Source organism: Melospiza georgiana, chromosome Z, assembly GCF_028018845.1.
Source record: "Melospiza georgiana isolate bMelGeo1 chromosome Z, bMelGeo1.pri, whole genome shotgun sequence".
NCBI lineage: Eukaryota > Metazoa > Chordata > Aves > Passeriformes > Passerellidae > Melospiza > Melospiza georgiana.
This window is the reverse complement of record NC_080465.1, coordinates 28,971,197-28,993,909: the sequence shown is the minus strand read 5'-3', so window position 1 is coordinate 28,993,909 and position 22,713 is coordinate 28,971,197. Positions and strand designations below refer to the sequence as shown.

The 22,713-nt window shown below is 39.6% G+C and overlaps 1 protein-coding gene across 3 annotated transcripts in view; it reads left to right on the top strand.

Moving 5' to 3' along the window:
• Window positions 1–22,713, top strand: part of NTRK2 (neurotrophic receptor tyrosine kinase 2) — a 197,183-nt gene that overhangs the window by 129,438 nt on the left and 45,032 nt on the right. For 2 of the 3 annotated variants that reach the window (XM_058043676.1, XM_058043682.1), the window contains one exon: window positions 17,470–17,600. In XM_058043676.1, coding sequence (XP_057899659.1) covers window positions 17,470–17,600 — 131 coding nt within the window. Of the gene's footprint in view, window positions 1–3,030; window positions 4,914–17,469; window positions 17,601–22,713 lie in introns of those variants that run through there. The other variant, XM_058043677.1, reaches the window with a different exon arrangement.

The window sequence follows — 22,713 nt, the reverse complement described above, 5'->3', positions numbered from 1 at the left end:
TCTGATGAAGCCAATGTTTTCCAGCTGTACTTCTCCAAACTTGACACAATTACAATCACTACTTCCCTTGTTATCCACGGTTTCAGGAATAGGATTAAGAAGGCAAAAGGATTTAGGCAAGTAGTCTTTGCTTTTGATACAGTACCTGACCTGTTAAACACACGGTGTTTGATTAAGGATTTTCTAATTGCCTTTCACCAGGCCAGTGAGTTTATGAAGATTTCCAATTTTGCTATGTTTTATCCTATCAGCTGACTAGGCTGGTCAGGTTAAGAAGGGAATTTACCCACATTCCTCTGTGCACCAAGTGAAGAGAACTGAAGGTTGGTGTGGCAGGGCCTTGTAACTGTGGCTTTAACAGTTGGTTGACTTGGTTTTATAGCTTTTAAACTGATGTTTATTGCTTCTCTATATGTTCAGTAGGGAAGTCTTCTTGAATCCCTGATGGCATTGCATTATGGTCATAATTATAAACATCTCAGATCTTTGGGGAGTGTGAAAGGATCAATAGAATACAAGATGAAAAAGAAAAACCTCTTCTAGGTCACTCTTTATTTCTGTATCAGTCTGTGCCCCCCACCTCTAGGCCCCAGCTTCTACTTATGCTGCTGGAGAAACAAGGAGGAAGATTACTAGGATGCTGGGAGAAGGGAAATGTAACAGCAGTGTTTGTGATTATCAAAGGGTCTGAGTATTTAAGAGGTGTTCTAATTTACACTGGCTGTTGAAAAGCTGAGGAACTATTCTTCAGATTTTCTTATATTAGGAATATTGATATAATGGCACCATCCTTACTGAAGATGAGATGGCCGATCATAATCCAAATGCTGAGTTCTAACACAAAAATACTGTTGCATGCAGAACTCTTGCTATTCCAAAGGATTGGTACATATACAAAGTCTTTGCAGTAACATAGGAATTAAAATGCAGAATCCCTCTTTCATTATTATCATTTTGCTTAGTCTGGGAGAGATTTTCAGAGCAATTTCTAAGTCACAGAATTCAGATCAGAATGTAAAGTTTGTCAACTGGGAGTCCACATTGGTAGAGTGAGGAAAACAATCAGTGGAGCAATGTGCTCCACTGTGTGCCCAGATCCTGCACAGCTTCTGTGTGAGACTGGCAACCAGTTCTACGTCTGCTGGCAGCCTTGAAAGTGGTTCCTCCATCATAATGCAAAGTGAGATAAGTCCTGCAGCCTTTACCAACCACCTTGTACAGCCAGAATAATACAGCCTTTACTGAATTATTCCATCTTCAGTAAAAGTCCTTCCCCTCCAGAGCTCCAGTAGTAGCTGAGATTTTAAATGCACAGAAGTAAAGCTGTTCAAAAATAGAATTTTCCTCCCATGGGAGATTTCAGCATTTCAAGATTATTTGCTGCTTTAAGGTAGAGAAAGCAGAGGGAACTTGGTTCAATTTTGCCTAAAGTTTCCACTTGAACTGTTAAAACAGAAAAAAAAATACCTTCAATAAAATTTAAACAAGTTGGTATTTTCAAATGAATTTTTTATGGAAAATATTTTAATTTCAATGAAAATAATTCAAAATATGGGTAAGAGTGTTTATGTGTGTGCTTGTCTGGGGAAGGATTTTCCCACTTCGGAATGTTAAATTTGTTTCTTTGTTTTGGAAAGCAGAAAAGTAACTGAAAATCACCAAATATTTGAAATTTATTTTACAACATTAATATTTTTCAGTGAATTTTTTTTAGATTTATGCTGGAATTAATGCTATAGAAATCAAAATTTTGAATGTCCTGACTAATATTTAATTAATATTAGTATATTTTCTTTCATTCCTACACCTGTTTCCATTATTTTTCTTGTTGAACTTATCTGATAAGGGACTCTAAAAGACAAAAAGTTGTATGTTACTGCAAGTGATATCCAACAAGTCCAAACCTTCATAGATTAAAGGGTGAAACTCCACTGAAGTCAATGGAGCTTTAAATGTTGGCACCACCAGAAAAGTTGTCCTGTGGAATGCACTTGCACTGTCATATTTTGAATGCTCTTCATTCTCATGACAGACATTACTAAAGGAGTCTCTTTTCAAACACTTATGCATTTATTATTTTAAAAACCCATTTGGTCAGAGAGGTCAAAAGCTCTTCTCACCACCATAGGGAGTCCATGGAAATTTCGGCATTCTGAAGTACCACAGGTATCCAACAGCATTAAAACATTAATGATTTGTTTAGTTTTTCTTTTTAACCATGTTTTGTTTTTGTCATAAGTCTAAAGTGGTGGAATCTAATTATTTTTTGATTGGAAGGGCAAGCACTCCAGCAGGAAAAATGTCACATTAAAATCAGATTACTTCCAACTAGTCCATAAAAAAAATTCCCATAGTGGAATGGCCCGATCCCTGATTGCTTTCTACCACTAATGTCATGCTATAATACCATTTTTATGCTGTGTTTCTGGCAATTTTCAGTATTATCTACATGGAAAATAGATTGCAGATCTCCTCCAAAAGCCCAGTGTTTTTCCTATTTGGCTGTACAGTAAAGCTGGAGTTTTCCCTCCTTGCCTATGTTGATATTTGTCCTTAAAAATAGAAAATAATTAAATCACTCAGTATTATTTCCATGCATTACTTTAGAGCCCCATGGTCCAAACAAGACCTCACTGTGCAAAGCACTGGGGACTCTGCAGGTGCGCATAACCCTTGCCTGAAGAGCTTTTGGGCTATGGCCCCACTTCTGTAACCTGGAGCTAATTGTTTGTGGAGTGGGCAGGTTACAGACCCGGGGCTTCACGCACAGGGTGAGGAACGGGGAAAGGATGCTTGGTTGTCCTGCCTGTATGAGCAGGGAGCCCCAGTGACTAAATCCTTTGCCCTCAGATTACACAGGAAATCTGTGTCTGACCCTGAGGTGGAAGCCAGATATCCTGTGTGGCACCCTCATCCCCTGACCTATCCGTTCTTGCTCCCCACTGTCATGTTGGCCTCCAGCGCAGAAACTTCTAACCAAGGAATTTTCCATTGAGTTCTGCTGCTGATGAGTTTCTTTCTCACCAATAGGTGGAAACTGACAGCCCGGTTTCTCAGGTGACACAAGGAACGGTTCTGCCATCCCAAATGAGGCAGGAAAAACATCACGCAGACCAAGGAATTTTCCATAAGAAACTGTACCATAGCAACTGAAAAAGACGTTGAAGCACATTACACTTTCTCAGCTTGTTGCAACCTGTGCTTTGATGCAACAGGACATCAGAAAAGTGAAGACTTGGGTTTTTTGTTTTTCTCTTCCTCACTTATTTCTTTGGCCAGGAGAGTGATTGTTTTAACTGGTGCTGCTTGATAATAATGAATTTATTGCAAAATTATGTAACCTTTCCACATCCGTCTCCAAAGTCTCTGCCAGAGCTTGTGTTCTGGCATGCACTGTCATACTATAGCTGGGGAGGGAGAGGGAACTACATCTGCAAACTTCCATAAGAGATCACAAGCTTCTGAAATTGTAGGACAACTAACAAATTAGGATTCAGAAATATTTCCAACAGGCACAGCTGTGCAATATGTGGCATTAAAATAAAGTTGAGTCATTAAGAAGTAGTGATATAGAAGCTAGCAAAAGTTTCTGTCTTTTTTAAATTAAACATATCCCAAATATGATTGTCTAGTGTAACAGAAAAAAAAATCACTGTGCAGAAAAAAGTGGCTTGTGTTGGTTTGGATATGGACAAATTCTTTCTGTACTAGGCATAGTATTTACGTAAAATGTTGCATAAAATCTTAAAGGGAATTCTTTGCAGGACAGATGTATCTTCCTGAGCAGGCATAAAACACTGTTAAGAATGAAGAAACATGAATTAACAGGACCTAAAATGCTTAAGTGAGAAAACAGGGGGATACCTGTCAAGCACTACTAATCACCTGAGGTCTAGAGATCCCCTTTCTTTTGAACAGGAGTGGTTTAGTCATCTTCCTTTTCTTTCTATTTTTTAGAGTTCATGCTGCTCCCTGCCCGTATTTTATCTCTCCCCTGTGTTCCTTCTCACTAACTCCACAATGGGGATCATCCTCCTCTCCTGTACATCTGCAGATATTAATTACTGAGTGGAGAACTGCAGCACATAGAACACTTTATATGTGTGTACTCTCTTCTTATTCAGACTCACAGCTTGTTCAGTTTCAGAGGTATTTCTGTGCTAAGACATCCCTTGTTTCTGAGAGAATGTCTGTTTCAGGTTCCCCTCAATGTCAGTGACAAGTCTGTCACTGATTTGGGAATGTTGTGTTAGAATCCTGCCGGACTGGACTTGAACTGGACTTGAACTAAAAATGCTGGAGCAGGATTTGTCACAGCTCTGCTTACCTAGGGCTTCCAGCAAGGTCTTTGTGTGAAAGCACGGTTCTTTTAAGACAGTAGCAAGGACAATGCAGATTTTTCAAGCTGCTTCTTCATAGCTACTGTCCTAGCTTTCAATTTGGTAAATTATGGAGGAAAATACCTTTAAAAACAGCATTGAGAAGAGATTTTTCCCAATGATGTTGTCCCAATGCTTAGTTCGAATAGCCCTCATTAGGATGCAATTTACCATTTTCCCCAGTTTCCACAACAACTGGCATTTCAAAAGCCTACTTGGCACAGTATGAAGGCAAATGATACCCGTAGCCCCTGTTCAGAAATCTTCATTTGTTTACATCTATGAAGGTGTGGAAAGAGAGCTATTGCGAGTAGTTTTGAAGTGCTGGTTGTGGCATGTTAATCTCCAAGGACTTGTTTATTTTTATGTAGGTTAGTACATAAGATAGTGTAAACTAACAGCATAAAGACTGGAATAAGCAAAGAATTAGGGCACAGCTAGCAGCAGACCTCACATTTTCCTTTGTTCATGGCAAGTTTTTTCTTTTTTTTTTTTTTAAATAATGTGTCTTAAATTAAGGGATGCTGTGAGTTTCTTAAGCAGTTTCTCTTTGTGATAGTTAATCTGGAAGAGCCCCACTTGTTTTCCCAGCTCCCATTTTGTGAGTGAGGATTACTTTCATGGCATACAAGACGATTCTGAATGCAATGCAAGAGAAGTAGTGTTGTTTTAAAAGCTTTTTTTCTGAATGTATTACCAATTTATTTTATTTTAGAGTGCATTTTAATTAACTTTAAGGAGGTCAGAATTACAAGTAAAATTACAAAGAAGTATTTATTGCAGTCATACTCATATCTGAAGACTTCCCAGTTGAGATTTTGAACCTCAGATGGCAGTGAGAAGTTAGTGCCATTGTTTTCAAAACATACCAAGTAAGAATCTTCATGAACACATAACTTATACTTTATAGCTTTGAGACATTATTCAAGTAGAAAATAACGAATATTTTTAAAAAAACAAAACCACTACTATTATGAAACAGCTAGGCATGCGTTTCTGGCCTTATTTTCAAGGTGGGGAAAACAGTCATATAGGGACTCACTCAGCAGAAGCCTCATAAGAGTTATTTGCCAAAATGCTTATGATAAATACCTTTTAATCTCTTTCTCTCTGTGTGCGTGTGTGTGTGTGTCTGTGTGTGTGTCTAGTCTTCAGAAGCAAACAATGTTGTCTCTGTGTAGTTGCTCTGTAAGGAAAAATGAAAATCAGTAATAGTTATTTTTGCAGTTAGAGCCTCTTGTATTCTTGGAACATATAGCTGAATTACCATTCTCTTACTGAAGAAATGTTACAAGAAGGGAGAATAAATACGACAAGCAATGATGAAAGGAATGCACTAGTCTATAAGTTAGTTTAGAGTTGTACATTGGAAAACATTAGAAAGACTACCCAACAAATCTTAACATTGGTTTATAAATAATTATTTTAGCTTCTGACCCTTCCTCCTCATTAAAATTCTGAATGGCAGGCTAGAAACACAGAGCCCTGGAAATTGCCTAAGGGCCATTCTGTGGATGTTAGACTACCAAAAGGCAAAGTATCCCTCAGGTTTGACAACAGATTTCAGACATGTCCTTCCTAAAAGCAAGTCTGTACTTGCCCTCCTGCTGGTGGTGGTCTTGCAGGAGGCAGCAGTTAGCAAACACTGCCTGTGAAGTGCTCTGTTAGGCCACCCTGGTGATGGCTTCAGTGCTTCAACTAAGCACAGGCCAGGGGCATGTCAAGGGACAACACCCATTTCCTTGGCTGCAACTGTCAGTTCAAGCAGCTTGAGAAAAGAATTCAGCCTTTTCACTGGTAACAGTAAAAATCATGGCAATTTTTACTGTTACCTTTACTGGTAAGCGGGTGGGGTACCCTGCCATTACAGTGCAACAAATGCAGCAGCTGTTTGTATAGGTTACTGCTGCTTAAAATGTTTCCTGAGTAGGTGAGTGAGTACATAGGCAAACTGGCAGTTGTTGCTCTGGGAGATAACTTGAACTTCAGGAGGAAGGGGGAAAAACCCCTACATTTTGCCTATCTTAGTTCTGTGCAGGCTAAAGTGGCTGTAAATATCATGGTGCACAGTAATTGGAACAAAACAGTTTTGTTTTTTAAGAGCAGTAGTCATATAGATGCTGGGTGAGAAAAGAACCTTTCTGGTCCATGTGTTTCTGGTGTCTTGCAGAGACTGCCAGAATTACATTTGCATTTATTTCAGTCTACAACTAGTATTAAAGAAGATTCAACTGAAAGTACTTTCCAAATATAAAGAGCCCAGGGGATAAAAAGGACTATGATTTATGGCAACATCTATTAAGCTTTTACAGAACATCATATGTGTATACTAGTTATCAACATAAAATGAACTGGTACTAATTGGGCAAAGCTGCCAACTCAGTCTTGTTAAAAGTGTAACAGTCTTCTTTAGGTCACATTCATTTTACTGACATTGTATGTCAGATCCTGAATAAAGTTCATTCAGCCGTTTCTGCCGTTCTTCTTGTTTGCCCTGCTATGTATGTGTGCTGCTATCAGTGAAAGTTCGTGTTTCAGCAAAGACTGGGTCTGTGTGCTTTGGGAAATATATGTCTCGGGTGTCTGCCCACTGGTCACTTCTCCAGCAACAGCATGACTGTGGGAGGGCATCCTTTGATTAAATCACGCCTGGTGTTTTCCTCATTCATGAAAACTGACTGGAACAAAATGTTCAAAGCTCTTTCTTTCTCCCTTTCCTCTCCTTTTTTCCCTTCTATCTCCTACTGTCTTTCAGTTCCATGCCTCAAAAGGCTGTAACTGGGTTCATTATTGTGTGACAAATCAGCAGCAAACATCCATGCATTTTGCTTCATTTGGGCAGCTCCTGTTCCTTAGTGACAGCTGGTTGGCTCAACACACTATAATTATCAAGTCAAAACCAAGATGCTTTTAGATAGTGAAAACATATTGGCAGAGACTGAATTTGTCCTCAACCTCTACATGGGCCACAGCTTTAAAAGATCCATTTGGTGGTGGATTTTTGGCACTGCTGGTTCTGGGGCTCTGACAGTTTGTTATCACACTGGACTCTGTGGGAAGCTGTTGTTATCCTAAAGGAGTATATATCTTTGTTTTTCATTAGCTCCTGACATGCTGTATAGTTAACTTTTGATCAATGTATTTGTGTTCATTCTCGTTCTCTAAAATAAAATTTTATTGATGTGCGGGAGGGGATTTACATGTGTTAGTGAGAATTTACAAAGGCCTTACTTAAACAGAGTCTGAAGGAACCCTTAATGATACCAAACAGACCTGTGGGTTTGTTGTCTGCAGTGGAACCAAGACATCTCTGATGCTACTTTAAACACACCTCCATTTGACAGACTGGCCCTGGGCTGACTGAGTGACTGGTGCCTGGTGTCCCCAGCCATGGGGGCATACAGAGCGAGGCATTGCCTATGATCCACTAAATGACAAGTGGCCCTGGGCTCTATATTGTGCAGATCAGTTGCAAGGAGCTGAATGTAATGGAGACTTTTCCTCCCTCATCAAATTTATTTTATCAAAGGTGTAGAATATCTCCTTATTTGTCTGAAATATAGAAAAACAATTTCTGCTGGCAGATAATGCAATCCAGAGCTAAACTGAATGAAAGGAGATTTCTTGTATTCTTTGCCACCTGTGTTAGCTAGATATATCTGTTTTCATGGTGCATGAAAATAACATGCTGAACCAAGACAGAAGAGAAAACATGTGACCTTTTTCTGCAAAAGAAATTATCTGAGAAAGTCCTCCTGTTCCCACTGACAAGTCACAGTTTTCTTTTCTCACTTTATCGTGCAGCAGGCTAGGTTTTCTATTAGGACAATTAGAATAGGCTCTCATCTCATTGTTATTTAAAAACAAAACACAAAAACCTTTAGTGTTCTCAAATCTGGCTGGACTATAGTTTAGTCTAGTTTACAAATAATGCCCAAGTAGGAGTACCACTGTTTGCTTGCAAAGGTCAATGCAAGGAGCATAGTCCAGTGTAATTTGCATCCTTCGCTAAGACTTGGGAAGGTTGTCAGACCCTGAAGAATGATAAATCACCCAGACTAGAAACTTCATGGCCTTTACACAGGAAATAATTTGTTTTGTATAAACATATCCTTTGAAGGATGCAGGAGAGAAGAATCGGATCAGCAGAGGAGGTGATGTGTGATCTGCAATAAGCAATAAGGTCTTTTCAAACTTGAAAAATTAAGCATGTGCTATGCTTGTGTAGAAACATAGAAATTTTTTTCCCAAGTGCATTTATAACAAGACAAAAGAAAAGTCATCTTTTCTTTGCATTGTTAGGGCTTTGATCCTGAAAAACCCCCAGCATGTTCAGTCTTGCAAACCCTTTGTGAATCCATTTTGTTGACCTAAAAGGGAAGTCTTGAAGGTCTTTTTGTTTGAAGGTAGTACAATGTAATAATCTTCTGACTGCACTGTGGCTGCTGTAGAGGTATCTGTCACAGCCCAGTGGTGAAGATGAATTTTCTGGGTGTGCCTTGCATACCCATGTGCTGTCAATTACATCATAAGCATTGGAATTCTGAAACAGTAGCAGGGCCAAGGGGAAAATGCCCTATGGGGATACAAACCTTTGTGTATGGCATGTTGCAAAACAAAAAGGTGTGCCAGTCCGGCATTGAAACAAAAGCAAAGCAAGTACCTCACCGTGGAAGAAGGCAGCAATGCTGAAGGACAGCAAGTCTGTTAAAGGGAATAGCTGCTTGTCCAGGTTTGTTCCCCTTTTATGAATGTTTTGGTCATCTCTCCTGTCACATGAGGCTCAGGCAGTATAATGCTAACCCCTTCTATGTCCCCATAGGACAGAGGGTGAACTGATGTTCCTGCCATCTCAATGTGTAGGAAGACTCGAGATGTAATTTCTTCTTTCTGATGAGCTTGTTTTTTAGTAAATAATGCAGGATGAGGAAGATTTTATAATTTGGTTGTTTGCAGCGTCCAGTATCTTTATCTGTCATTTGGGGATCCTCCTCAGAAATGGCTAAACCCTTAACTTTTAATTGTGTTTAAAGACCACTTACGGCAAAATCCAGGAGAGAAAGAGGTACGCACAGAATCATAAGAACAAACAACCATGCAGCAGCAAAGCCTTAGCTCTGTACAGTTAAGGAAGCAGGCAGAAACTGAGCCTTGTGCTTATGGGAAGGGTTTATTTCAATTGGCTAAAAGAAAGTAAAGCATAAGGTAAAAATGTGTAAGATTCGGGTTTCCTTATAGAAAGCCACACAGTGTCTTGCAGCCTGGTAGAACTGTAAAAGGAATTGGGAAAAAAAACCTAAGAAAAGGGTAAATAATTTGCTCAAACGTGATCTATAAGACTGGGTTCTGTCATGCTGCTATGATTTTTTCATTAATATTCTCTTTTCAGTTAGCTGCAAAAGGGCAGACCTACCCATGTAACACTGTTGATCAGATGTTATGCTGTCTTTCAGATAGCTCAGTAAAAGGTAAAGATTGAATATGTGCTTAACTTTTAAAAAAGGGAATAGAACTTCCACTGTGAGACAAGCATTTGGTTAATTCTTTCACAAGCTTGAAAGCTCCATTTTCTTTTCATATTTAGTTTTGAAAGGCCATCAGTAAAACCCTTCTGTACTCCCTCACGTAGAGCTGTTACCGATGGGTAAGGCTTTATAAAGCCTTACCTAGCAGTAACAATAAAGACCACTCCTTTGCACCTGCCTGGGGTCCCTACATCGCTCATTATTGCAACATAGAGCCACAAAATTATTTCCTTTTCCTTTTAAAATGAGAAGAGAAAAAGCAAAGCAGAGAAATGTAGATCAAAACCACTGCAATCTCCTTTGAATGTCACCTTTATACCCATTTACTCTAAGCTTGGATATGGCTCATCTCTGGAGGTAGTTTCTTTCAGGTCCTACTTCTCAGGCCTGCATCCTGGGATGCCATTCAGCCTATGTCTGTTTCTGAAAATAGAGATTGAAAAGAGTTAATGTTTAGAAGACAGTGTGTTCATTGGCCCTTCTCCCTCTGCAAGTATCTATTATATGAGATATGCTACATGGTACTCTCCCATCCTTTGCCAAGTATTCCTATTTCTGTAATACAGAAGATTCCTAAAGATTAGCATTGTGCGGAGGGAATGGATTTCCAAGTCTGAACAGGAAGGATGTTCATGTTGAGATCATTGTCTCCAGTTAAATATGAAAGACCAGATTTGCCCCCATAAAATAATACTAACAGGTTTTACACAGCACTCACACACAACAACCTCTAAGTTAAATGATGATTAACCTCTTGGAAGAAGTGCATTGATATTGGCATTTATAAATTAAGTGTATTCATATCTGCAAAGGCAGTTCTTGTCAACATTCCAGGTCAGTTTTTTGCTTAAAGCTGATTTACTATACTGTGCTGAAAAGCTTTTAGTAGGTTGGAAACATCATAGAAAGAGAAATGCAGGATGATTAATATATGGTACTGTTTCTGAAAGCAGCCAAATTAAGCTTTCAGCTATTCCGATATGTCCCAATTGTTTTAGCATGCAAAAGATCAGTTTTAGCTTGCTTGAGGGTCTTGTTCACCTCAGTTTTAATATGCACAGGCAAGTTTCTGTATAGATAAACTGTTTACTTTATTTTATTTTTTTTTCTATGAAGAGTGAATTAAGCTCATCAGATTCATGTATTTAAGACAATGATAGCATTTTTGTTAGTATTTATCCTTAAGTAATGCTTATTTGAATATAAGGATGTAATAAATTATGGCATCATGGCTATCTATAGCCAAGCTGACAGGATCTTGGTCAACTAAACCAAATAAACTACTGTGAAAAAAAAGAATACAGTAAAATGGCTCACCAGGAATCAAGTAGTAACCCCAAAAGATAGTAAACACTTGAGTTCCAGACAGAGAAGAGCCATGCCAGCTACAGCAAAATGAGTTTACAGTGGACAAGATCTGTGGTGCCCTTGCTGCTCCGGGCAGGTGAGAACTGGGCACCCTCCAAGATGCTGCAGAGCTCTGTTACAAAAGAAAGTCTAATTCTAAACCAGGAAAATAAAAATTCTGGGGTTTAAATATATATCCTGGGAGGATTTAAGCTGTAAACAAAGCAACCGAAAGGTTAAGCTGCAGCAATCACAGATTTATTTGATTTACCAGATGTAACTCCAGACAAGTAGGAAGTAAGTGCCTGGGAATTATGCCATTCCCCTGACGGTCACTTGTTTGTCTTTCATAAATGCCTCCAGTTCATCCAGGAAGATCAGTTCTTGTTCAACCTGGCATTAGATCCTAAGTGGGCCATCCCTTCCTTAAAGCCCATTTAGGATCTAATGCTTGTGAGAAACCTGACAAATCACTGATGGCCGCCCAAGAGATAACTGGTTTACAGCTCTTGAATGATTCTGGGTTTTATCAAAGACACAAAACAAGACTCAAAGTGCTTCAGAAGACGGACTTGCGCAGGTGATGTGACAAGGCCCAAGTGCCTTTCTGGCCTTATTGTTCTGTGAATCCTCCCTACTCAGTTTTCTATAGCTGGTACCATCCAGCACCTTTCATTTAGAGCAGAGTACCAAGGTACTGAGAGGAGATTTTCTGTCAGCTTATTTTACTTCAGTTGAAAAAGTGTGAGTTGGTTCTCAGTTGTGGACTATCATATATATGTATACATAATGATGTGTGTGTATGTACATACACAAATATATGTATATATGAACATTTACACACACACACACACACACACATATACATAAACAAAAATGTATATATATTTAGACATGAAAACATTGTTCATTTGTACCTACAACAGCTGGGCATGAACCTTACATGAGCAGCTGTTGCTGCTACATTGGAAAAATTAACAATAGCACTACACAAAAATCCATATAGGATAATAACAAATGAATGCTGTATGGGACAAATGCATTAAATAATCAGAAATATACAACTGAGCTAACCTATTTCTGCATCCAGGGAAGGCTGACAGGTCAAAAGGTTGAAAAAAAGTAAAGGTATTGTTGTTGGCTTTTCTTGCCGTGTCAGAGAGTAGATATCTCAATAAGCCAAAATTTCTATTCTGGCAATATCTTGTAGAAACTGCAGACATGCTGCTATTGCATAATCTGATAGCTACCAGTCTAGACTTGCTGCATTCTCTTTGTAGTAAATTTGTATCCTTCTTCTATAGGATTCCAGCAGAAACTTCTTTGTGAGTGGCTAATGCTGTAAAACTTGGATACACTATCTAAACAAACAGTTGGCCATTTACATCCGTATTTTTCTAGCAAGGTCTTAGAAATAGTTCAGTCCACAATTGCAATAGAAGTAGTGGGAAAAGAAATGAAGAAATTTGCAAACCTTTTTCTGTGGGACCTTGTGTCACATCGCAGGCTGAGTCTTTTCTATGACTGCTTTTTATTTATGCAGCTGTGGTTATGTTTATAATATCACCTTGCCAGGTTTCTTGGCATCTTGAAGGTTCTCATTCTCGTTGCTGAGCCCTGGTACGACAAATTTCATCAGGACTGTCCCACATGCACACCACTAGCAAAATTTAGAACAGTATCCTCAGAAGCAGACTCAGCAGATAATTTAAGTGGGTGTGCAACACAAAAGGATCTTACAGTGTTGGTAGTTCAGTGAGCAATAATGCCTGACAGCTGTTGTCTCTTTATTGTCCATCAGTGAGTCCATGTTTCAGTCTCTTCATGAATCTCATTGCTCTTCTCATGAGGTCGATGGGAACACATTTGAAACCTACAACATTTGTGATATTGTGATTGGGTGAGGTCTACAAGATGAGACACTCACATGAATACCGCATAAGTATTTCATTTTTGTGTTCCTTAGGAAGTCCAGCCTTGAAAGGACTAGTGTAATCTATGGATGTGAAGAGATATAGGGAGCTTATTTTATGTTTTTATCACAACCTTGTGGAGAGTGGCTTCCAGTTGGAAAAAAATCTATTGGAAACAACTTCTTTTAAAGGGATATTTAAAAATTTTCCAGAGAAAAGTCAAGACAATAACTGGTGAACTGAAGCAAATGCTTTCCTGGGGGAAGGAACTTCTGTCTCTTTGCCTCACCAAGAAGGGCAAGAAGGATATTGATTACATGTGTTTAATACCAAACCTGAAAAGGCTACTAAAACTATCAGAGAAAGTCCCCTAAAGACAAAAGGAGGCATATGCAAGCCAGACAAGTTAATGATTAAGAGACAAAAAAAAGGCATGCATTTTTATAAGCAATGAAATGATTATGTATGAAAACAAAGGGATAGTCCAGACTTTCAAAACAAGACTGGCACAGTCTCTTTCTGGAGACAGTCTTCTGCCACATACAAGTCATTCAGCTCAATATTATGCTCCATATAGTTTAGAAGGTCAGGTTAGATGGTATAATGGTCACATGTGGTGGTAAAATGTTAAGACCTATTGTTTGTGACCAAGGGGAAACACTTTCACTCTGTCAAATTTTATTTTTTAAATATGGGCAAAAAAGTGTTAATAATTCATACTGTATCTTGCTGTCCCTGGCTGGATTCATTCATATCCAACTCAGGGAATTCAATGTGATGAGGTGATCTTGAGCTGCCTGTTCCACTGGAGCTAATTCCAGAATGTAGTGTGACCCTGTCTGTTCAGCCTCACCATCAAAGGTAGGTCACCTAAGGAGTTTAGTCCCATACCTGGAAATATATATTGCATCATTTCCAGTGTGACATATTGTCTGCTAGTGAGTAAAATACCTAAACGTCCAACACTTTTGGTGATATGCTTCTGAGAACATGAGATGAGAAGAGAGACTTTTTCTGTAGTTGTAGTCCCTCTTGTCTCTGGTTCCCTGTCATCCATGGGAGCCCCCTGCTTTTAAGGATTTAGCTGTGTGGGTATTATTTTAACTTAGCCTCTTTTCAGCATTTACCCTTCTTTAATTTGTTTTGTCTTGCTTCATATTTTATATGAAGCAAGGTTCAACTTGCTTGGCTTTCAACTTAATGAAACCTATTTTTTTTACAGTTATCAGTTAAGATTTAAAACCAGAGATTATATGCTCTTAAAAGAACAAATAGCAGGTCAAATGCAATTGCCATTTAGGATCAAAGAAGGGAGATACATAGATGTCATTTGAATGTTTGGTGTACCTTTTCTTGTGAGATAGTGTTATGAGATGACTTTTTTGTTTATGTCCTCTTTGGCCAAATTCTGCATTGTTTCTTCAATGTAAATCCAGGATAATCTCTTGGACTTTAACAGAGATAATTTGCTTTATCCTGATAGTAACTGAAAGCAGATTTTGACCTGAATTTTCTAGTGTATCTCCTGCTCAAGTATCCTCCCACTTAAGACAGTGTCATTATGGCTGTGGCCCTGAATGTGCTAAATGGATTTTTTCCTTAGCTTATATATCCATCACATCATATGTGTTTGATTTAGTTACATTGTTCTTATGTTTAAGCTCTGCCCATTTAGTCATACTGTAGTTTTTTATTTGTTTGGTAACTCAGCACAGTTCAAAAAGCTAACAGTAATGGATAGAACATAACAAGTTACAAATACATTCTGTGCAGATCTCTTCTGCACCTTGCTGTGTTTCAAATTTTACAGTTTGGTTTACAGGATGGATTGTTTATTCGAATGCCTGGTTTATATGAGTGTTTAACAGCAGCTGTAAGTGTACTACCAAGAAGTATTGAGTGTGGTTTTTATTTATTTTTACTCTATTGTTTGTAAAGTCCTCCAGGAGCTTCACAAAAAAAACTTCTTTGTACTTCTGGGCCAAACATTAGCAGTATAATGGGCTCAAAATGGAGAGGACACACACAAAATTCAGACTGTCTTCATCACCGAGTCTTTGGCAGCTATGGGCAGGAAAAAATTAAAAATGGCCTTTGCTGCCTTTCCCCTCTGGGAAAGGAACAGAGGCATCCTCCTGGCAATACTAGTAAAGCAGAGGGAAAGAGAACTCCCCAAGAGGAAGGGTAGGATGACAAGTTTTTTAGGGGACAGGGGGTAGCACTCATTTGTTATCAATCATTATTAAAGCTCAGGTGATGAGATGTGCCACACTCTGGAGCTCAGGTGCCATGCCAGGGCAGCAATCTTTCAGCTCTTCTGGTCTACCTTGTGGCCAGTATTAGCAGAGGCCAGCGATGCTGGTTAACTTGTGTCCATGGGGAAAAGGAGTGTTTTGGTTCAGGCCTATCTTGTGCTGACTACATTTTGAGCCTTTCTTGCAAAGCCAGTGCTGAGGAGGAAATGAAAATAAAAGCAACCTCATACTGACTGCAGGGGACCTCCCAAAGTAGTTGGCCAAATAAAGCATCACCATGACAAAACTTAATTTTATGCTACACCAGTATGTGACAAGAGTAAAAAATGTAACTACTGCGCAGTCTCATTTCATATGTACCTAATGGGATGTGCAGCCTCTCCTAGAAGACTTGCCACTGGAAAAAGGAGGCTATGAAAATCCCCCCTGCAGCCACCATCTGTGGGGAAAGCAGCAAAGCCTGGTGAGTCTGGTGGGCTGTGGGGAGAATCCAGTCTTCCCCCTCCATGCGCAGGGCACGGGGAGCCTGCCTGCCCACTGGCCAGGGGCCTTCTGGCAGGTGCCAGCAGATCTGGTGGAGATCTGTAGCTCAGGTGCGTGCCCACCTCAAGATGGCACATGTGTGCTGGATTGCTCACTCTGGAGCCTGCTCCAGCACCAGATTTCCCTCATGTCCACAAACAGGGAAATGAAGTGTATTTACATGCAGGATGCTCAGGTTAGGTTGCTGTAGGCTTTGGGTGTGGGACACACATTTTCCTCCCATGTAAGCTGTGGTCCTTTTCTCCAAATGCTGGTGATAGGAATAGGGACAGGCTGTGCCGTTTCTCCCTACTAATGTTATCATCAGCACTCCTCCTTTAGTCATGGAGGGAAGGTGGTTTTTTTGCAAGTGGTCACCCAGTCTGGAGTAGGCCTGTGACCAAGTATGCAGGAAGGTGTCGGTCTGCATCTGGTTAGATCCTAAATTATCGGCAGGGTTCAGTCCTGGTCCCTGCAGCTAAGCAGCCAAGGTGGGATTTTCACCCTTGCAAAGACACCCTGATGCCTGTGCACTGCTATTTAATTTGCTGTGTTTAGAATTTAAGTTGCAAATGGGCTTCTTCCAGGCAGGGTTAAATTTCAGCATTTGCAAAGACAGCTAAGTGCACTGAGGTTAAAATCATCAGCAGATGCTGTCTGGATCGTACAGTTTCAGCAACACAAGCTGTCTACCCTATTGGCAGCTAAACTGCCCTTAGAACTGCTTTATTTAGCTTGAACATTGTAAATTGATAATGTAGTCTACAGAATTTAGTACAGTATTTTAAATATTAAAGATTTTAATGGAAGCTTTTGCTGAAAGGAGAAAGTAAAATAAGTCAAAAAATTTTCCTGGGCTTCAGGGTTTGAATCAATTGATTCTGGGCAGCAGTTGAACTAAGGTTCTGTCCGCTATGTGGACTAAAACCTTTGTCCATCTTTTGTTTCTTTTACTTCAGATCAATACTGTAAATCATGTTTGTGAGAAACATGGGAAAGTAGTGGTTTGCTTACAAGTAGTAAGTAAACCAGACTGTTAAGTTGCATTTAGTTGAAAGGGGACACATTGGGTTTTCTTAGAGGACACCTTGGGTTTAGGTTAATTGTAACACTTTTTTGATTTGAATAGGAGAGTTCTGCTATTGTTAAAGGTACAAAAGTAGAAAAAGAGTGAGAAAGGCTTTGTTTGTTTTCTGATTCACTGTCCTAATATTTTTTAAAAAGTAGCATTAGATATTATGTATGCCTTGCAGCAGTCATCCTAAAATCCATGATGATAAATGGCCTGTTCCCAGGTGACTCTTAATTCCATGTCTTCTTATCCAAAAAATGCACTACCCTCCAAACTCCAAATACAAATATATAAACTCAGTCTTTTTTGCAGAAAATGGTAAAAACTGACGTGTGGGCTCTTTTATTCCTTCCCTACTTTACAGGCAGTCCTATCTCCATGTGGCTGTAAGAATGGGCTCCGTCCCATCCTGAACTTGCAGCTCCCTTCTGACCTCTATTTTGTCTTCTTTTACAGTTGTGCATCATATCAAGCGCCACAATATTGTTCTTAAAAGAGAACTGGGAGAAGGAGCCTTTGGGAAAGTCTTTCTGGCGGAATGCTATAACCTGTGTCCTGAGCAGGGCAAGATCTTGGTGGCAGTGAAGGTAAAAGAGTCTAGGGTTGCCATTATTAATTCATGGTTGCAACTAATGCTGTTTTATTTGTAAATTATCATGTTTGCCTATTCCATAATCCAGTGTAACTGTTCTGAACATGTAGAAGAGTTCACAAGGCTAATGGAGTGTTAAGAGAATTTGGTATTTGATCTTGCTGTGGATTATAAAAGGAGACCTGAATCATATAAGGAAAGGGAGGAAACAAATTGCATCACAAGAGAGCAAAATCTTTTATGGTCTGTCTGAAGAACAGTTAGTGAAAAATAATGCCTAGGTTATTAAAAATGCATGTGATATATATGCGTGTCTAAAAAATGATCTGTTACTAGCTAAGTGAATAGGTTATGTGTATAATTGCTAGGCAAAGATCAGCTTTCTGTTTCAGGACTGTGCCATTCTTTTAGTCAGCAACTGAAATTGTATGTGGGTAGTTTTCATTAGTATAGCTTGGAGACCAAGCCTTCTTCTCTACACAAAGCCTATTTTTCTCCCAAAATTCAAGAACTGAGGTTAGCTGTTGGCCTTAGCTGTGGATGTAGCTAGAAAATAGTATTGGTGAAACTGCACTCTCAGAGTTTGAAAACTTTCCCTGAAAACAATCTTTTATCTCCATCTGTAGCGTTCTGCCAAAACCAAACGAGGTGTTCAGCACTTGAAATATCTCATTAAGTTCAGGGGGAATAGATGTCCAGAATTTGGGATATGCCAAGTGACCAGAAAATAATTTTATCTGACAGGTCACAATTAGGCAACCATGTGTGCATTTTGGAGAAAGCCACAAAGTAAAAGAAATCATGTAGATCATCTTTTTGAATTTGGTAACAAGAAATAGAGTCTTGAATCTGACAATGGAAGAACATGAAGGGAGAATAGTCTTGTAGAGTGCTCCATCAAATATAGGTTTTTGGGTTTGCCAAGGTTATAAGCTTTTCAATACTTGGAGTAGTTCAGTCATGTTGACTGATGAGAAAAAAAATTAAGCCCTGAAGGGATATAGCATAGACAGGAAAAAGCAAGAGATAGGAGGTGACAAAACTAGATCTGCATGAATTTTTTTGTTGTATTTTAGTGGTTTCAATGGAAATGGCCTTTCCTCTATCACTTTAGGGAACTACTTGATTAAAGCAAAACTAAAGTATTTCCATTTACTTGTTCCTTTTGAAAGTCCTGTCTAAATGGAGCCTAGCACTTTTGTTGTTAAATGGTGCACTGCACTTTCTGTCTGCTGCTCATTCTCAGTGTAAATCAAATGGAAGAGTATTCAGCCTTTAAATGTACATATGTCTCCATATGTGGACCTAGATGACAAATCAATGCATTTTCTGGGCAATTTCTCATATGATTTTGGTTTTTTATATATTTTTTCTTATCAAATCCTCTCTTTACAGTGTCCTTAATAAGAATCTTGCAGGCAGCTGTGGGAAGAATTACTTCTGGGAACAGGTTCTTCCCATTTTATGTTTCTGTCATTGGCTCTTAAAGATGTGACTCTAGCTGTGGTCACAGAGGAAATTTCTTGGTGAACTGAGCCAGTCAATACTGTCCTCACATAACTGAGGGGTTAATTTCCTGATGCTTGTCTCTTTCACCGTGGTTACCAACCTCAGATAACAGGTATCCCTCAGCCAGAGAGGAGATCGAGGGATGGAGCCTCCACTGGAGTACAGCTATCCTGCACTTCAGTGGAGGATGGTGTCTGGACTCCATCGCTGAGTCAGTAGTAGAGGAGCAGACCTGGATTCCAGCAGCAATGAGCAGCTCCTCCTGACACACAACAACAGCTTTAGGGAGCTTCAGCACCATGGGTAAAACCAGAACACACCAATCACTATAAAATATATTTGGTGAGCCCCTGGGCATAGGTGCTTGCTGAAGACTAAGGTGGTGCCAGGGAGATTTCAGCAGCAAGGAGGCACAGCCTCAACTGCACAATGGGGGTCAGGTTGGCTAGTGGTCCCTGTCAGCTCCCTGTGCCTGCCAGTTGCTGGAAAACTGTATTGCCCATCCCTGGCCCTGAGCATCCCTCCTTTGAACTCAACATGTTCCCTTCTTATCAGTCAGCTGGTATCCAAAATGCTGAGGTTGCTGCAGCAAATTATTTAGGAGCTAAGAGGCCCAGAAAAATCTGCAAAGATAAAAAAGATCAGCCCTAGCATAAAATACCAAAGAGTATGAGCTTTTGCTCCTTTAAAGAGGAGAAAGGCAATTTGTTTAAATTGGTTTTGATTAGTGTGAGGTTTTTGGAGATAACACAGAGTGCTTGGAAATACTTTCCGTAGGACAAAACCTGGGTTTTGGACTAGCATTGACCCCACAGCACATCATATCAGGCACTTTTAGAGAGCAGAGGGAGGAGGAAGGAAAAATTACTGTTTTCTTGAGGGCATTTGCTATGTTTGTTCAGGCCTGGCTCACTACTGTCTCCTCATAGGATTGAATCCCAGGCATAATCTCATGCTAGTGTGGCCTATCCAGAGCGGGAGGTGAGGTTGACAAGGCACAGGTTAGCAGCTGCCTCTGTCTCCCCTGGGAGGTTTGCTCAGCTAGCAGACTGCTGTGTGTGTGAGATCAAAAACATTTCCAAGGCACCTGCACAGGAAAACCAAAGATTTCCAATCCTCTTCAGACCTTCAGTTCTGAGAAGACTCAAAACCACCCCTTCATTTCTTGAGGAGACATACCAGTCAGGTCTCGTATGTTGATGGGAAGCAGTAGCAATTATTTTGTAGGGGAAGGCTGAAACAGTAGAAAGTAATAGTAGTAGTCATGTAGCTGCCTTGAGAGTTTGGCTACCAAGTCCTGCTGATGTTGGCGACAGCCCCATGCTCCTGCTGCTGCTCTGATTGCCCATGAGGGCAGCTCTGCGGTGTCAGAGTGGCACAGGTGGTGTCAGACAGAGTGGTGTCAGAGCCCACACTCACTGCAGAGCACAGGGCAGCACAGACCACGTGGAGTGGCTGGAAAGCACATGTGATTGAATCTCAGATCTTACTTGGGAAAACCTCCTGTCAGCTGGTGAAAGTGCTTTGTATGCAGAGCTTTGGCATTCTTGTCAGTAATGATAATAATAATTAATATGTCTTTCCTCTCTTTGTGCTCTTAGGGTTTTATTTTGGTTTTTTCTTTTTTTCTTGTACTGAGAACAAGCTAAATGCATTAGTCAATGTCATTTCTATGTAAATTCTACATACTTATTAATTTTTTTACCTTCCAGTCTCCTCCTTGCCTGACTGTGCCAGCTCTCTCTCCTGCATTGTGTCTATTCTGTGCACTGCATGAAATAATGAAAAGGAGATTTTGCAATGGTGGGTGACAGAAATTCTAGTCAGCCCATCGTAGTAGAAACCCTGCATGAGTTTCACCTGAGTTTTAGACTTTTCTGCATTTTGCTGTTTGACAGAAAATGTGGAATTGCCATGGCAACTGCTCTGTCATATGATAATTTTGCTGTTTCTGTGAGATAAAAAGCATCTTCTCAAATATACAATATGCCATCCTCACAGGACAGAGCTGTCAGCATTTTTACTGTCTTTCCAGGGAAAGAGCCTGCTGGAAAGAGGATCAGCCTCTACTTCTCCCTGGCAGTTTTTTTCCAGATTTTAAAATGCTATAATTTTAAAATGCGTTTTGTATTAATTGTTTTTCTAATTCTGTTTTTGAGAATAATTACAGTCCAATTTCTTCATATATGAAACTACCAGAGGAAACGCAAGGGACAACAGAATTATTACAAGTGATTTCAGTATATGTAAGATACACTGGACTGTGAGTTGTTGCCTGCATCATGTTAAAGCATCATCCCAGAGCCTGAAAGTATTGGAAAACACTTAAATTCCAGCCCTCACTCAGTTCAGATGTGATTGTGTGTAGCCCATAGTGGGAAGCAAATTTGATGTCCAGTGGGAAGCTGTGTATACTAATATATTGTGGCTAGTGAAGCCTTGATGAAGCAATATCCTTGTTGGATCATTGGCAAAGCTTGTGGAAAAAAGGATTCTGAGCCTGAAGGTATGTTAAGATTCAGAAGTATATTCCTCAGAGAAGGGATATGTAAGGCATGAGTGCTTTCTCTTGCTTCTAGGTTCCACAGAGGCTGAAATCGACAGATAAAAGTCCCTGAACTTGGAAGACAGCAATCCATGCTGCCCTAGTCCTTGTCCCCTCATCTGAATTTTAGTATGGTAGCTATTCAGTTTTCAGGACCCAGGATTGGGGTATCACAAGTAAAAGATGTGTTTTTTCCAACAGTCACCTTCTAGCCTCTTCTTCACACATGCACACATATAATACTAGAAAAGTGGACAGAATTGTCCCTGTTGAACAAAAGCTTGAACAAACCATGACAACTGCTGCTAAATCTCAGTTTGTTGGCAGAACAATTGGACAGTATCAACTTACTCTGTTTCTGTTCTGGTGAGTGTAGCTGGTCTCATGCTCTACATATTAATTCAGGTTAGAAAGAAAGGGACTAGATGGCCAGAAAAAAGGCATCTTTAGTTAAAACATCACCACTACTTTTGTGTCTTATCTTCCATTGTATTAAACCTAGATATTGTTAAAATCCAGAGGTACAGAGCCCAGACAGCAATTTCTGTGAAGAATAAATTGTGAATGTTAGTAACTTGCTATCTTTCTCTTGTGGTTTTAGAAAGATTTTTTGAATTAGTATAGCGAACCACTGTACTTCTTGACTACAGAGACTATTAGTGGTTTATTGTCAATTATAATTATTCCTCATTTAATTGGGGTCAGAAGTTGCTTTTTTTTTTTTTTTTGTGCATGGAAGTGTTTTCTTGCTTCACACATAGGAAGCTGCCTATGTGTGACAGTTAAATTAGTATTATTTCATTATACGACATTTAAGCTTCCTATTTGATCCAGTGATGTCCCAGAATTTCTCTGTGCACCCGCTTTCCTCCATGTCTATCACTTTAGGATTTGACCTCCAGTTACTTACACATATGCCTAATCTTAGTCATGTGAGTAGATTTACAGAATTTCAAAGAAGTTTTTGGCTGAAATCTTAGGTTATTCTGGTCCAGGGACATTTGTATAAATCTACCTAAGGGACTAACATCAGCAGTACATGAAGAATACATCC